General features: G+C 43.8%; 1 protein-coding gene across 1 annotated transcript in view; it reads right to left on the bottom strand.

Moving 5' to 3' along the window:
* Positions 1–3123: 3123 nt before the first annotated feature.
* COL13A1 (collagen type XIII alpha 1 chain) overlaps positions 3124–15629 on the bottom strand; it is a 94258-nt gene continuing 81752 nt past the window's right edge. Inside the window, exons 43-44 of the mRNA XM_041427238.1 lie at positions 11751–11789; positions 3124–8675 (exon numbers count right to left, since the gene is read on the bottom strand). Of these exons, the coding sequence (XP_041283172.1) occupies positions 8643–8675; positions 11751–11789 (72 nt within the window). The 3' untranslated portion in view covers positions 3124–8642. The remainder of the gene's footprint in view (positions 8676–11750; positions 11790–15629) is intronic.

Below are 15629 nucleotides of genomic sequence, written 5' to 3'. Positions count from 1 at the left end.
TGGAGCTGTTACTAACCCTCCTTTGAGCAGAGCTTTCCCCACCCGGCAGGGGCGGGGCCTGCCCTCTCTAGGTTGTGCGAAGCCCATCTGCCTGTTGCCTCCCGAGCGCAAACGCAATCTGTTACTTTGTCAAAATAAACAACACGTCTGTCTGATCATTTCTAGCCTGCTGCCTGCCTGACTCCCCGGCTATGGGGGAAACAGCCTGTTTATGGCACTCTCATTTTGGGGCAGAAGCTGTTACAGCTCAAACATTGCAATGAATAATTCACAGCTCCAGAGACAGGGCTTCGCTGGGGCTGGCAGGCATTCGGGGTCATCCTGGCAGGAGAGGAATGCCAAGTACTCCAAAAGCTCCATTTTATGTGTGTGTATCATCCAGGGAATTTGATCAAATCAGTGTAAGCATTGCCCTGACATTAGGATAACCAAATGCAGTCAAAGTTGGTGTGTGTCTATATGATGATCATTGTGAACAGCTGTAACAGCAAAGTTCTGCAACTAATCTATATTTCTCTAATGAAAATTAAGTATTTTCCCATTTTTTAGCCATTTTAAACCCTTCCTCCACCTTTCATATTGCTTATGTGCTTGTTATGCCAATAGTTTGGGTACAATGGGCTAAAGAAGCCAGAAAACCTACATCCTAACTCTCTGGAGAATTCTCTTTTAATAGTACTTTCTTAAATTAGACCATCCCACATACTTCAGAATCTAAAGTCTTGGTGTGTGTCAGATTCTGACACTTTGTTTAACATGGGCTGATTAGCTGCAATCACAGGTTAGCTCTAGGGGAAAGGTCTTTCTTCCCTGAACACCAACTCTGGAAGTTAAATGTAGCTTATTAGCTTAGCAAAATATCAAAGATATCTTTTCATCCTTAAAAGGAGGTTTTAATCCTTTTTACTTATCCTTATATGCAGCTAAGATCATGTCTTAAGTATTCCTTAGCCATATAAGTAAAAATACCAATTGCATATTTAATCACAATCAACATAACTTTTGTTTGTTTGTTTAATGGAGATTTACAAAAATGTCTTTCAAAATGAGGGGAAAAAAGAATAAGGTAACAAACCTCAGAAAATACCATTGTTTTCAGCTGAGGAATGCATTGTAGGATCCCTCTCCACAACTCAGAAAGAGTAGCCAGAAGGGGATAGGGAAAATTGTGGGAATCATGAGCATAGAATGGCTTCTCCAATGAACTAGAACAGGTCAGGACTTCTAGCTAAGGAAACTGAGTGGTGGCTTGAGAAAGGACTGATGCTCTTGGCCTGGTGCTCTGTGATTCCCAAGGATTGCCATTTTTTACATTAACTCCTAAAATACTATTCAGTTCCTGAGTTTGAGGAAAGCTGGATGGATAAAACCATACATTTGAGAGTGATGCTTTTGACCACAGATCAATGTGGTAACTGCCAAGCTAAAAGGCAGAAAAGCTTCTATCCCTGTGAATTTCTTTAAGAAAACTGCTTGCAACAAGGTGCATTTACTATAGCACAGCTTTTTGGTGCAGAAAGTGACACATTCTTTGTCTGGGGACTCCTGATGCGATGATTTGGGTTTGGATTTGCAGAACTCTGTTTGTCAGAGGAGCAGAGGTGCAGCAATGTGTCACTGGATGCTGGAGCACCGAGTCACTCCACTCCATATCCCTCCAGATCTGCACTGAACAGCTCACATTCCCCACTTCTCACCCGTTGCAAAGGGATCTTAGATCTGATTGATTGTTCCTGTGCTGATAAGGATGTCTGGCCCTTTGCTGTTACACCCTCTGGTGTCGCTTGGAGCAGGGACACACATTTCCTTTCTCTGGTGACACAGACAAGCACATTGTCTTCCTGGCTCAGCTCCAGGTTCTTTTCAGAGCAGCTTCACAGGTAAGGACAGCACAGCTCTGCTTGTTTGTCTGCTTTCATAATTGTTCCTGAGTTTGATTTAAAACAATTTACCTCATTAACTATTTTTTCCTGCTAACTGAATAGCCCTAAAGGAAAAAAAAATAATCTCAGCTGTCTCCTATAAATAAATGAAAATATTTTGAAGTGAACCAACCTTTGGGTCTCAACCTTTGGTTTGTCTGAGGCAGGAGAGAGCAAGCCTCCAGAATATTTATTTATTGAGCAAGTACAAGATTTCACTGCTCTCTCAGGGTAGAGCAATACATATCCAGGAACCACCACTTTATAAACAAGAGTGACCTTGAAGCATTAAGGAATGATAAAAGCCAAAGTTTCAAACAGACTCCATTCCCAGCTGGATGATCAAAACATGCTTGTTTTCCTATCTAACTTTATGCATCAGTCACTGTTAAACAGCCAGGTCCTTGAGGATTTTGCCTCACTCCAAGCTCACTGTCTGTACCCACAGGAGGTCAGGAGTGAAGCACACTTTTGCTGTCTGGCCACTCAGAGCTAATGTTTTTCATCACAACTCTGAGTCCAAGGAACCTCCACTGCATTGCTGAGTGGGCTCACAAGGAAATGCACTCAGGCATGCAGGAGAGGGGACAGGAGGGAAAGGGCTGTACCCCCAAGCTGAGGGAAGGGACAAAGGGATGGACGCCTCCCCATTGGTCCAGTTTCAGGGAAAGGCAAGACACAACGCTCATAATGACAAGAATTTTAGCATGGGTATAACTAGAGAGAGTTTGTCTCTCCCCTCTTTGCCCTTGCTCTCTCAGTTCCACAATTAGTGAGGGTTTGTGACTTATGGTTGACGAATTCCTGCTGTAAAAGCAAGCTGCTGTTCTCGTCATGGGAGGTTTCAGGCTTTCTCCTGTGCAGATTCTGCAGTGTCCAATGCTAGAGCTCAGTGGATGTTGTTGCCTTTCCCTGACACAGGCAGGACTCTGTCCTTTCTCCAGCCATCTAATTTTATAGTGATGACAGTCTTTTTGAGGTTTCTGTCACTCTAAATCCGCTGAGGTTTCTCCTAAATCCATTTCCCACCAGTTCCACAGCTCCCGGGTCCGACTGGCAAACAGCAGATGGCGTGGTTGCCTCAGCACAGGGACCTGAAACCCACCCCCAAAGGGAAAGTGAATTCACTTGTAAGTGAAATTATGGGCTATGATTTGCATGTGGTGTCATTCACAAAAAACACAAACTACGTGCAGGTAAACAGGCATTTTTATAAAAGGAGAAGAAAGTATGTACATCATAGGGAACAAATGCAGACTGTACTGGAATAGCTATCTATATGTATTTAATTTATAAATTAAAATAGAAACCTCACTAAAACATTGACACAAAGGAGTAAAGCTTCAACACAAGGCACAGGAAATTCATCAGATTCCTCTTGGAAAATAATGGGATGACACTTTAAATATGATGTCATGTTTACCATTACAACCACCCCCAGTCAAAGATATTTTTCATAACCTCCTGCCTGATTTTTTAGCCCACTTTTAGTTAACCAAAAACCCATTCCCCAAACGAACTTCCTCCTAAAGTCTCATGTATTTGTTCTCCTAATGTAGATAATTAATGTAAATACCATACTAAGGTAAGAGATTTAAAACAGTAATAATATAGCTCTGCGTAGCAGTTTTTATCACAATATAAACCAGCACCTCTGATAATACTGGCACTGGCATCTTTATCTGATAAATGGGTACTCGGTGATTAAAGATAAAATTCTCATCTTTTACAAGAAGACAAATGCTTGGAAGGTGCTATATTTAAGCAACACTTTACTTCTACAAAACTCAGCTTTATTTACTACTGAGGAGTGGATTCAGGGGGCTCTTTAAATGTATCTCTGGTTTCCAGGACAGGGATGGTTTCATTGAAATCACTGGATTAATTAATGGAATCAGGAAATGTGCAACTGAAAGTCAGCTTTTGTTCTGACAAAAATTCATCAGCTGTTTTTCACTCATACAGATGGAAATCATTTACCTGAATCCCTTTCCTTGTACATGTTGAGTGCTTAGTCCTTTAGTGTCTTTTTAATCTTATATCACACTGAGAAAAGATTTGCTTAAAAACCTAATAGTGGAAAAAATATTTATAAATAAACACCAAATAATTACAATATTTCGATCCTGTTATGATCAGTGTAACTCCTTATGGCACAGCTATCTCTGCTTTTGTAAAATATTGCTAGGAATGGTCAACATGGAACTCAGAATTCCCAGGATTAAAAACCAAACAAATCAGCACTATCATAATAGCAAGAAAAAAGTGAAAAACAAAAGTCAAATGCTCATTTTGGCTGAAGAAGCTCCTACTGAGGTTGAAAAGCTTGTGGGAAAGAACATCCCTTTGTTCTCTTCATTCTAGCAATTCCTAAGCGTGGAATTTTGTGGAAGTCCAAAAAAATTCCAAGTAGCTAAACTATGTCAAAAGGAGTTGAAATAATGTCCCAGAAACAGCACAATGACAGTAAAAATTACTGGTAACACAAAAGTATACACATTAATTAATATGTGAATTAGTGCCAAATAACATTGGCTATTCAATATAGAGGCTAAAAAGCTCGATGTGAAAAAAAAAGTGTACAAAATTATTCAGATTTAAACATCTCAATCAATCAGTGTCTGTAAGAGAAACATAGAAACAATGCCCTGTCAAGTCTACTCACAATTCATCACTTTGCTACAGCTACAATAAATATTTGACATCCTATGCCATCAAAGGGGAAAAATCTCTCTTGTAAAATACAAGGAAACCAGATATGTAAGGACACGGAGTTGCTTCAGAAATCGTTCTCCTGCAGGTCACTCATGTTTGTCTGGTGCTGGCTGATGAGCAGATCTTGGACAGAAAGTGTCCCAGTGCCAAAGAATTTGGTGTCCAAGTGACACAAAGATGAGAAACGGGAGCAGTGCCAATGACACAAGCATTCCAGGTGTGGGACAGGCCATCAGGGCCGTGTTTCCTGGAGCTCTGAGGACTCTGAATGCCAAGAGGGGATCAATGGGACTTTCTGGAGGAGCAATGTCACCAGGATGGGGACAGCAGAGCATCGAGAGAAACCCCACAGCCACTCACTGTCCCCACTGCTGATGGAAGCCTAGCCACAGGCTGTCCCCATAAATCAGGAGCTCCCTCCCACTGCTGCCCTGCTCAGCCTCTGGAGCTCATTCTCCATCACTAGAGCCATGGGAACAGGGTGGGTCAGGCCGTTCCCCCCTGCATCGGGGGTAACCTCAGCCCTTTTGGGGTGAGCACAACAATGAAGGCTCTGCCTCAGCTTGCCCATCTTTAAACTTAATGGTGAGCGAGAACAAGGAACAGCAGAGCCAAGGGAGTGGGAATGGGACAGGGCAGGAATGAATGCTGAAGGACCAGGCTCGGAGAAGGAGTCTGCTTATGGCGGCCTGCACAGTCTTGTTGCCAAGTGTCTCCCTCTCCTTTTCACTGACATGGCCCAGAAAAGGCTGTGGAATTCATGGAGCTAACGTTCTTCCTTTGGAAGGCTCAAAAAAAAAGGGTGAAACTGCTCGGTCTGTGGCACTGCTGGTGGGGTGCAACGTCAGGGTAAAAAGAAATCTTTGCAGGAGAGCAAAAGGGACGATTTACTGAAGCAACATTTTGAAACATTACTGTCAAAAAACAATGGAATTATCACAAAATGGAATTTCACACTCCCGGCAAACCCCCACTGGAGACAAGAGACTGACAAACAGCATACCATGGAAAGCAATAGCCTAAGTTGCACTCCACACTCAGTCCTCTCGTACCTGCCTTTAGTACCTAACTTACTAAACTTTTACACAGCAGTTCAACAAACTCATGTTTCGCAAGAAAAACAAAAGTTTAGCTGGTTTTTCATGAAAAAAAAATCTGCAATAGTCTAGCTCTGTTTAAAAAAGAACAAACAAAATCGTAAGAAAGCTACAGAACTACACTGCCCTTGCTGCCTTTTAAACAGTAAAAGCTTTATGGTGAACTCTAAAATAAATCACAAACATCTATAACCTTATTTCATGTTTTGTCACGATGCTCTCATCAGACCAAAACGTTTACCAAAGCAGGCCTACAGGGAGGGAGGGAAAATAGCAGGAAGGGTAGATAATGACAGGGAGTGGAAAATGATCCAAACGTGACCAACAGAGGTTTTCTGAAAACGCAGAAAGGAAAGCAGTTCTTTTGTCTGGATCAAAGACATCTGGAAGATACAGGTACAAAAAGAGGGGAAGGGAAGAAAAAAAACCCAAAGTGTGAAAGAAGGGGAAACCTTCATCCAGCGCATTTGCACATAGGTTCAGGGTAAAGCACAGCCTAAAGCTAAGCTTGAACCTGCGTGTGCTGCTGGATTCAGGAGGGAAAACAATAGCAACAGACAGCGATACTTGAGCAGGTACCCTCCATGAACTTGCCACCTTCCCATAAACGTCTTCCTAACTGAATTTTTCAGCTCTTTCTAGCCAAGCCTGCTATTTCAGGCTGCAGAAGGTTTTGCTGAAGAGGACACAGCGACTCTTGCCAGACTTCACTGCTTTCAGACAGACCACCTAAGGTGGGAAGAGACCATTTCCAAGCGGCTGGTCCCTAACATAGCCCTTTCTATCTTTGTAAATGTGAATGCAGCCTTGTGGAGGGAGCGTTTTGTCTGGGAGAGGTCACTGGCACCTGGTCCCTCGGCGTGGCCTTTGGCGATATGTCTATGCCCACTAAAAACCGATCGAAAGCACCTTTTCACTACTGAACTTGGGGAGAAAAAACACGATAGGAATGTCCTTAGGACATCTGGGGTGAGGAACTTCTATGCACTTATTCCAAAAGCCCATTAAAAATATACCTAAAAGAAAACACAGGAAAACAGAATAGAGCAAACAAATTGCCCCCAAAAATCATTAACGAAAAAGTAAAAGTAACATTATCAAACTATATATATAAATGGTTTTCATTAAAAAAGAAGGAAAAATGCACACCTACCGCCTGCAGTTCTGGTCAGGTTCTCCCTCCGCCCACCCCAAAAAAGTAAAAATAAAAAAAAATACAAATAAAATAAATTAATGTTTCCACCAGCCTGGTTCTCAACTGAAACAATTTCTTCCCCCACTACTCTCTTTCCTGAACACATCTGTAAGAAACCTCAATTTAAAAAAATCTGCAATTCTTCAGACAAACATGAAAGTAGGACTTTTCCCCCCCAATCTTTGCAAACCTGGACTTCTTTTAACAGCAGACTTTCTGTGCATTGGAGAGGACATGGGTGTCAGGTACAGGTGTCCTTATCAGAAGATCAGAATGATTGATTCCACTTGTGCTGACAAAGAATGCTTAAGTCTGGGATTGCTCTGGGTTAATGGCATCCCTTTGAGCTTGAAGGCAGCACTTTCTCCCCAGCTGTAATGTGAATTGCTTAGCACTTGGATCCGTCTAATGATTGAGATAATATCATTCATTAGCTCTAATAACAATAGCTCTGGCTCACCCAAGTATTTCAATATGCAAATGGCATCATTTAGGCCAGCGGGGAATCACTCCCTCAAAGTTAAATATGTGGTTTAGTTCTTGGGCAAACGGGATTCCCAATGCACTCAGGAAAATTGAGATGTTTTGTCATGTTCAAAAGACAGGCACTTATTTTAAATTTGGGATTTTTAAAAACAAATTGCAACAGCTGTGGTGGAAAGACACTTGAGCTTACATGCTAACCTTCAGCAGTGGGGGCCGAGTAAAGGATGCCAGGTTTGCATGGCAGCTGGTAGGAAGTATCCAGGATTGTATGTTCTGCCCTTCAGGCTGGGAAACGTCCTCTGAACCCCTCAGCACTTTGCCAAATCTTTATTTCCCTTTAGTGAACATATTAAAACGTGTAACAGTGGAATTGAACCTTTGTGATCCTTCTTTTCCATCTGGATGTGCATCTGTGGAGATGCACCCACAAAAGGGCCTCAATGGGCCAGCAGAAAACATTTCTGGAGGGCTCCAGACAAAGTACATCCAGAGGGTGAAGTGGAGACCAAAGCACAAGTACAGGAAGCAAAGGAATTAGTCAGTGAAACCAGGCTTTTTCCACACTCCACATTTTTCTCTTCTGACAACGTATTTCATGCCTTCAGAATCCAGTACGGTTTTTCAAACCCAAACAAACCAATGTCATTTCCTTATAATTAAATGGGAGAAGAAAGTTTGTGTTTAAAGGTTAAAGATGGAATCATCAACGATACAGGTGGAAGTTTGTCACCTGGTAACCAGCAAAAAGTGTTATCACATCCTCTCTGAGCAGCACTCTGAACTGAACACAGTTCTGGGGTTTCTCTGCTTTTCTACAGAGAAATGTTCAAGAAAGGTTTCTTTCTTGGATCAAAGGATCCCCTCCCAGAAATATTGTCTATGTCTTGCACTCATTTATGCAGCTGCTGCTGGAAAATGAGCCTAATTCTTCATCTGAAGAGTCTGACCACAATAGTAGAATGAAGTGAAAATGACCAAAGAAAAAGAATATAAATGGTGCCATTCTCAACCCCTGCCACTGCCTCTGGGAGAAAACAGAAAGCAAAGCAGAAAGTGCTGGCACGTCGAGCTCCTGCAGCTCCAGCATCTGGGCACACATTCCTGGTGCACTGCTGAGGAACTCTTCCCAAGCTCCAGGGAGGCAACTTGCAAAACATCTCCAGCAGATCTTCAGGAAGGTCCTCCTTTCCCTCTGCTGCCATTTCCCAAGCTTCTCCACCCTCAGACTCATTTTCTGGCTATCAGCCAAGGAGTTTGACCCTTGAAGTGGCAGACAAAAGGTTTCCCGTGAAAACAGACAGGGAGAATTGACAGGAATCCACAGCAACAACAGCCTGGTTACAGGCTTTAGTAGGGACAGAGCCTGAAACAAATCGCCACACCCAGGGCTGTACAAACCCAGCTGCCCTGCTTGGGTTCCTTTTGACGTGCGAGGAACTGAGGTTTGGGAAGAGCGGCAGGTCAGTGCGGTATCACTGATTTGAGCTCTCCTGTCTATCCCCCGGCTGATGAGATTGTACCAGTATTTGGGCTGTGGAGCAGCAATCCAAAATGGTTATCTGGTACTACAGTAAAGATCCCAGGCTAGAATCTGCCACAGCCACAGGGAACATTTGTCACCATTTTCCCATCTTTTCAATGAGTGGGTATCCTACGCATTTTCCCCGTAGTAGGTAAATCTTTGCTGACTCAAGCCAGATCCTATCAAGAGTTCTGGCAATTTCACTTCAAGCTCCCTTACACCTCAGGCAAGAGCTTTCTCACAAATGGAGCAGTCAAAAAACAGCCCAAGGAATAAAACAGGTATAGCATCACCTCGAGATTCCTTAACTTTTCAGGAGCTGTGTCAGGGCAAGGTGGCAGATGTGCACTTGCTCTGCTCTTGGATCAGATAAAAACAACCAACAACAATCCCATGCGGTGCAATCACAAAAACCAACTACACAAAAACCATGCTGTGCAGACCAAAGGAAAGAGAAAGCATTGGCAGCTTCTCCTAAGGATCTCTGTATTTTTAAGAATTAAGAATAGACAGGATTTGTAGAAGGGACCGAAGCATTCAGACATCCTACCTTCAAGATCAGAGCAGGAACTCACTGCCGCTGCTACAACCTTCCAAACCCAAAGCACGAGTACACCTGGCCGGGTCTTTAGTAACTACGTTAACAGGTGTGCAATTGAAACACAATAGGACCATTAGCTGTTCCAATTAGCTCAGCTTCACAGCTGCAAAGCCTTTTCACACAGAGCTGGGGCTTACATTAACGACATCTATTACTGAGAAAACCAGGGAGAATCCCTCAGTGCTCTGTAGCCCATTTTCCTTCTGTGCCGTTTCAGCTCCAGTACACCAAGCATCTCATGAAAACATCATGCATGGAAACGTTTCATCCCAAGGACAATGTTGGCATGAGAACAAATGGTTGTAAATACCATGAATTAGTTTAGGTCGAAAGTTGCAAGGAGTTTCCTAACTGCGAGGGCACTGGAGTCGGAACAGCCTGCAGGGCGGGGAGGGAAAGGACACAGGGCAGTGGAAAACTCACTGGTTTTCAGATGAAATTCAATAAATTTCTGAAAGGGTGAGGTGACAGATGGATTGCAGCAGTCAGAGGCTGGGCTGGGATCCTTGGGCAGTCCCCAGCAGGCCTCTCCCTGCGTACAAGGGAACTACATCCCTTACTCTGTCACTTTGTTATGATGGTACTAAAAGGCTGCTTGGAACTATCTGGAAAAATTCCCGATTAATAGTTTGTGAACAGATGAACAGCTGAGTATAGGGAGGATCACGGTGGTGACCCCTTCCACTAGCACAGCTGTAGCCACGAGGAGCAGAATGCCTGTTGGAGTGGCAGCATCATGCAAAGAGCAGGACTTCACTGGATCAGTCTCACTAATTAATCACTATTTGTGTTTCTCCTGTGGGATCATTAAATAGTGGCAGCTTCCCCCTGAGACTCCTGCACTGCCTTTGCCCCCTGTGTGAAGGGCCAAGGCAAGTGGATGTGTTTTAGGGAATAGATTTAGGCTCACACTCTTCCCCTCATATTTTAAGGAAAGCACAGTGTTATGCTCACTTTAGTCTGGTAGTGTTTTCCTCTCTGGGTAGTTTAAACTTGAGACATCAACAAAGATAGGTCAGGAAGGATAATTAAGATGTGCATATGCAGATGAAAATTACATACTCTGCAAATTTGCATGTGACCTTTGGTTAATATTTTAAAAAGCCACATGGATTGATTTTACAAGCATTTGTTACGATACCAAGGTATGCTGCGTTATGCTTAATTTTAAATAAGGCTTTCATTACGCTGCTTGAAAGCCCACAATTTAGAAAGGGCTTAGAATTTCTTGCCAACCAGGGCTCCTTTTCATGAGGGTTATTCCAGCTCATGGGAGGATAATTGTAAATCATGGTGTCTCTGCATTCCCAGTGCACAGGTTTTCCAACAACACTTTAATTCATCACAACAGAAGTGTTAATATTTCACTTTAATAAAAAATACATACTATTTTGAAATACTCCTGAATGATCCAGCTTGAAAAATGAAAATGACCTTTAAATCTATACAGGGCAGTTCCTTTGGGCACTTTAAATGCAATAATTTATTAAGTTCCTATACTCATCATGTGTGCACAAATATCATGTAAATATTACAGCTGTACTCCATGACAAAACAAGCATAATGCAGACATAGAATCATATGGAGAACTGACAATTGGGAAAAAAGGGAGATCTAGTATTTTCTGTACAAAAAAAATATGCCACTTTTTGATAATTTGTAAAAATGCATAACTTTTGGCATTTCAGAGAAGAACACCGTATAAAAATAAATATTCTATGTACAGTAACACACACAGGTCAGTCCAGGGTTAGAATCATCACTGCAAAAGAAAACATAAACAAGTGTTAGTGATAGCTCACAGAGGGAAGGACACTGTTAGGGAAGCTGGCTCTGGGTTCTCCAGGAGGAAAAGGAGCTGTGATGGATCTCAGCAGGGACCCTTTGCACCTTTCCTGAAGGTGGGCCAGACCCTGGGGAGTGTGGGGGGCATCTGAGAGAATCCAGGTGGAAATCTCATCTTTGTGCAAGGATTAGAGCACTCTGGGGCTGGCAGCTCAAAGGCCACAGGTACAGTTCTCTCCTCTGTAGCCCACAGAGCTGAACTGTGATAGTTAAATAAGGAGGAGTTTTGGTTGCCACTTTTCTGGGATACGGTCCTGGAAATCCCATCCATGCATCCACACCTCTTTTGCCCTTAGCCAGATTCATGGAAAACATTAGCAGGACCCGTGGCACTGCCAACTCAGCACAGCAACATTTCCAAGATTACCTTATTCCAGCAGCCTTGAACTGGAAGGCCATCTTCTCCCTGTGAAAAAGATGGATGAAATGGCAGGTTAGGACACAGAAAGTAGCACAGAGATGGAGAAAGGAAGGCATGGGTTAACTGTTACTGCAACAAACAGTTTTGAACCAGGGCTGGAGGAATAGTCTGAGACATATTCCTCATCCTTCAGATGACCCAGACTTCTGGCTGGCACAACCAGTGCAGCCTGAAGCAGGGGCTGGGGTGAAGAGGGGAAATGCCTGCAGGCTGTGCAAGGACTTATGTACCCGAGAACCACCCTCCCCCAAGAAGAAAGGAGTCTATCCAGGCTTCCCTGAAAGAAGGTCCAACTCAGCCAGGTAAACACTGCCAGGGGCTGGCAGTGGAAAGTGAGAGGTGGCTGCTCTGTCCTCAGGCTTGGCTCTGTAACACTGAGCTTAAAAACCAATCCCAGAGTCAGCACTAACCTCAGACTCTGAGGAGGGTCTAGAAAAAAATCTCCTCTTCCTTTCTGCCCTGTTAAAGCGTTTGCTTTGTCATTGAGACACTGCCCAGTTATCCCCTCTCGCCTCTGGGGAGATCCTGCCCCAGGGAAATTAGGAAGGGACAGTCCCTCTGCTTGTTCAGGATGGGGCAGCCCCTCTGCTGGTTCAGGACGTCTCAGCTGACTCCCTGAAAAGGGACTTTGGCTTCAAAAACATCAGTGGGATTTCTGTGGACATCTCCTGGCACTTCTGCAACCGTGATGTCCTGGGCTCCATGGTTGGGAAATGCTTTTGCAAATTACTGCCATTCATTTCAATCCTGTGCAGCTCTCTTTGATGGGCTAGATATGACACCAGTGCTTAAGGTGCTCTGGAGCAGCAGACAAAGTCAGTGTAAGGAAATACACGTCTGACACAAAAAGTCAAATTCTTGTGCTTTGTGCACGTGGCAGATTCATGGTTTATCACTATTCCCCAGGAAACCCCAAAAAAATACAAACAGAAAAGCAAATGCACAGTAATATATTGAGAAATGAACTATTTACTGGAGATTCACTTCAGGGGGCTGATGTACTGAATGTTGCCATGATGTTAGAACAGTATTGCTTTTCAAATGCATTTTTTGGACTTTGGTCTCCTTGTGCTGTTCCCTCCCCTTCCCCCAACTATGTGGAAATACGGAACTACAAGTTATTTACTGGGCAAATTGTGGTGTTCCCATTGGTACACTGGTGGTGATAGGAATGACTGGTAGAGTGCATGGCAGGAGGAGATGGGAAGTTAGGTGTATGAAGGAATGGGAGGCCAGGGAGCCACAGCTCGGGGATCAAAGGAAGACCAGGGTCACAAGGAAGTGTTTGTTGCGGGCGAATGTGCCGAGAACGGAAACGTGACATGCTTATTAGTACCAAGGATCTCCTTCCACAAATCTCAGAAGTGCAAAGAGTCAGTTCACAGCCTCCATAAGCTACACACATGGATGTGTCAGCTGCATGCCAAGCTTTTAACCTAGTTGGATCAAAAAACATGCTTATTCACGTTCCCAAGCTAGCTTGCATGCCAGAGCACCATATATAAAAAATAACAGCAGCCATATTTCATCAGATTTTCTGGCAAGTTTGCCTTAATGAAAATAGGTATGAAAAGAAGTGTGAGTTCTAATATGGCCATGTGGGATGCATCCTCACTGGGAGCAGTGACAAAACCAGAAATGTCACCTGCCAGGGCACTGGTGGAATCCTTGCACCTGTGAAATTAAGTGATTTACTCAGCCAGAAGTTACTGCATAGAAACCTGGCTGTGATCATTAGGACAGAAAACACACAGCTCTGTGGTCTTCCTCCTCTGTGCACTGTTCTGGGCAGGGATGGTTTCACCTGTGGGACTGGCAGAAATTTCTACTACCCAGAATTTACAGAGCAGTAACTGAGACTTTATGAGTGGTCACTGTCCCAGAGAGGCAATGGCAGCACCCAAAAGAGGGAACACTGGAAGGAAAATTATGGCTTCTAATGGCAATTTCATGGCTTCGTCTTTTTTTTTTTTTTTTTTTTTTGTTCCCCTCGAGAAACTAGGAAAACCTTTCACACTAAATGTGGCTTTTTGCTTTGGGATGCATTTTCCCAGCTAGTTGAACTAACAATATCCCATCCCTTGCAGATGGCATCGAACCTCCTTAAGTGAGCATAAAGCTTGGAAAGACCACCCTCAGGCAAACCTTGTCATGCCAAACAGGGCTGATGGGCAGGGGAGTAGAAGTTTCTTTGTATTATGGAGATGTTGAGACTCTGCCAGGGAGCAAAAACGTGTGACCTCTATTGGGATACTAAGAAATCAGTTGGGGGAAAGTGTTCCTGAATATTTTTGTCCTACAACAGTTGGGCTAGATCAGGCACTAATACAATAATCATTTTATCACTTGAATAAGACAGATACTGGGAAACAGGCAATCCTAAATTCAAGTTTTTTGGATGCTATGGGTACAATTTGGACTTTTGGGGAGAGTCATAAGTAGGAATTATATAGCAGGGAGGTTAAGTCCCCATTAATACATTTCACATGGGCTTACTAATGTGATAAACTATTCTTTTCAGTCATCTTCATGTATGGGGTGACTGAGGTCATACAGAACCATGTCAGGCTGTGCTCAACACACACAAGCAATTAAAAACAGAGTTAATGAAGGACACAAGCACTGCAGCTCCTTGTGAGGAAGCCAAGCCAGTATACAGTTGGGTCTGCATACACTGTTTTACTGGAAATTGTCAAAAGGAAGGCAAAGGAGTTGTAAATAAAACCACACTCCAACTCTATTTTTTCTCATGCCACAAAGTACTGCTGACAGCTGTTGGGAATAGAATGAAGGGAAGAGCCTGGTTCTGACAGCAGCAATGAGAGGAAGGGAGTATGGAGACAGGTAAGGAAGGAACTGCCAGGTGTTTCTAGGCATGCAGCTGTTTGGGGGGATCAGAAAATAGCACCAAGAGCCAAAAAGCAAACGAGCATGCAGGAAAGGGAAGGTACACCATACCAATGGGCATGGGGCATCCAGGCCGTCCAGCCCAGGTAACCCCGGCTCACCCTTCTCGCCTTTAAAACCTCGGAGACCCTGTTTATGAAATCAACCACTATCGTTATTTCAGTCAGTGCCAGCCAGCTCCACGTCCCAGGAGGAGAGGCTGAGTGCCTGCTGGGACTGGCACAGGGCACTCAGCTGCACACCCAGCACAGAGCTGTGTCTGCAGCAGTTTCTGTCACCTACGGGCCAGCAGATGCTTCTCTGAGAGGATGGGAATGGCGTTTCCTCCATTCCAAAATCAGCCATTCCTCCGATCCTCACTGAGAAACCCAGCAGCTGGATTTCTAAAAGAATGATCCCCAAGTGCTCCTGGAATTTGTGGCACTGCTAGCAGATTTCTGGCAGTGTTTACTGCAGCATATAAATTTAGATTAAAATGTACACATATTCCTGTATTTATTCATTTGTCTAGACTTATAGCCAATCAGTTTTGACAGAAACACATCCCATTTAGGATAACTGAGACTTGTTTTCCCTCTGGGTAGTGCAGCTCAAGTGCCCTGTGTGCTCTCAGGCCATCACATCAGCTGGCTGTTATTCCAAGGCAAGGAAGCCAGCACTGCAGTTTTGCTGTCACATAGCTTTGATCCCATTGAGCATCTCCAGAGAAGAGCTGGAACCAGCAGCAAAGGAGACAGGGCTGTATCCACAATGGAGAAAGCCCCGAGCTCCCAGCACATGGGACACCCCATGTACCCAAACCTTTGTCTGGAAGAGGAAGGAACATGACCATGGTCACTCAGCAGCCTGATCTCTCAGAGGATCAGGTGGTCCCACAGCTTTGCCACAGGCTGTGGTGGGAACCCAGCTGGACTTATC

Source organism: Onychostruthus taczanowskii, unplaced genomic scaffold (genome assembly GCF_017590055.1).
Source record: "Onychostruthus taczanowskii isolate IOZ18803 unplaced genomic scaffold, ASM1759005v1 scaffold98, whole genome shotgun sequence".
NCBI classification, from domain to species: Eukaryota; Metazoa; Chordata; class Aves; order Passeriformes; family Passeridae; genus Onychostruthus; species Onychostruthus taczanowskii.
This window is presented reverse-complemented; position numbering and strand designations above follow the sequence as displayed.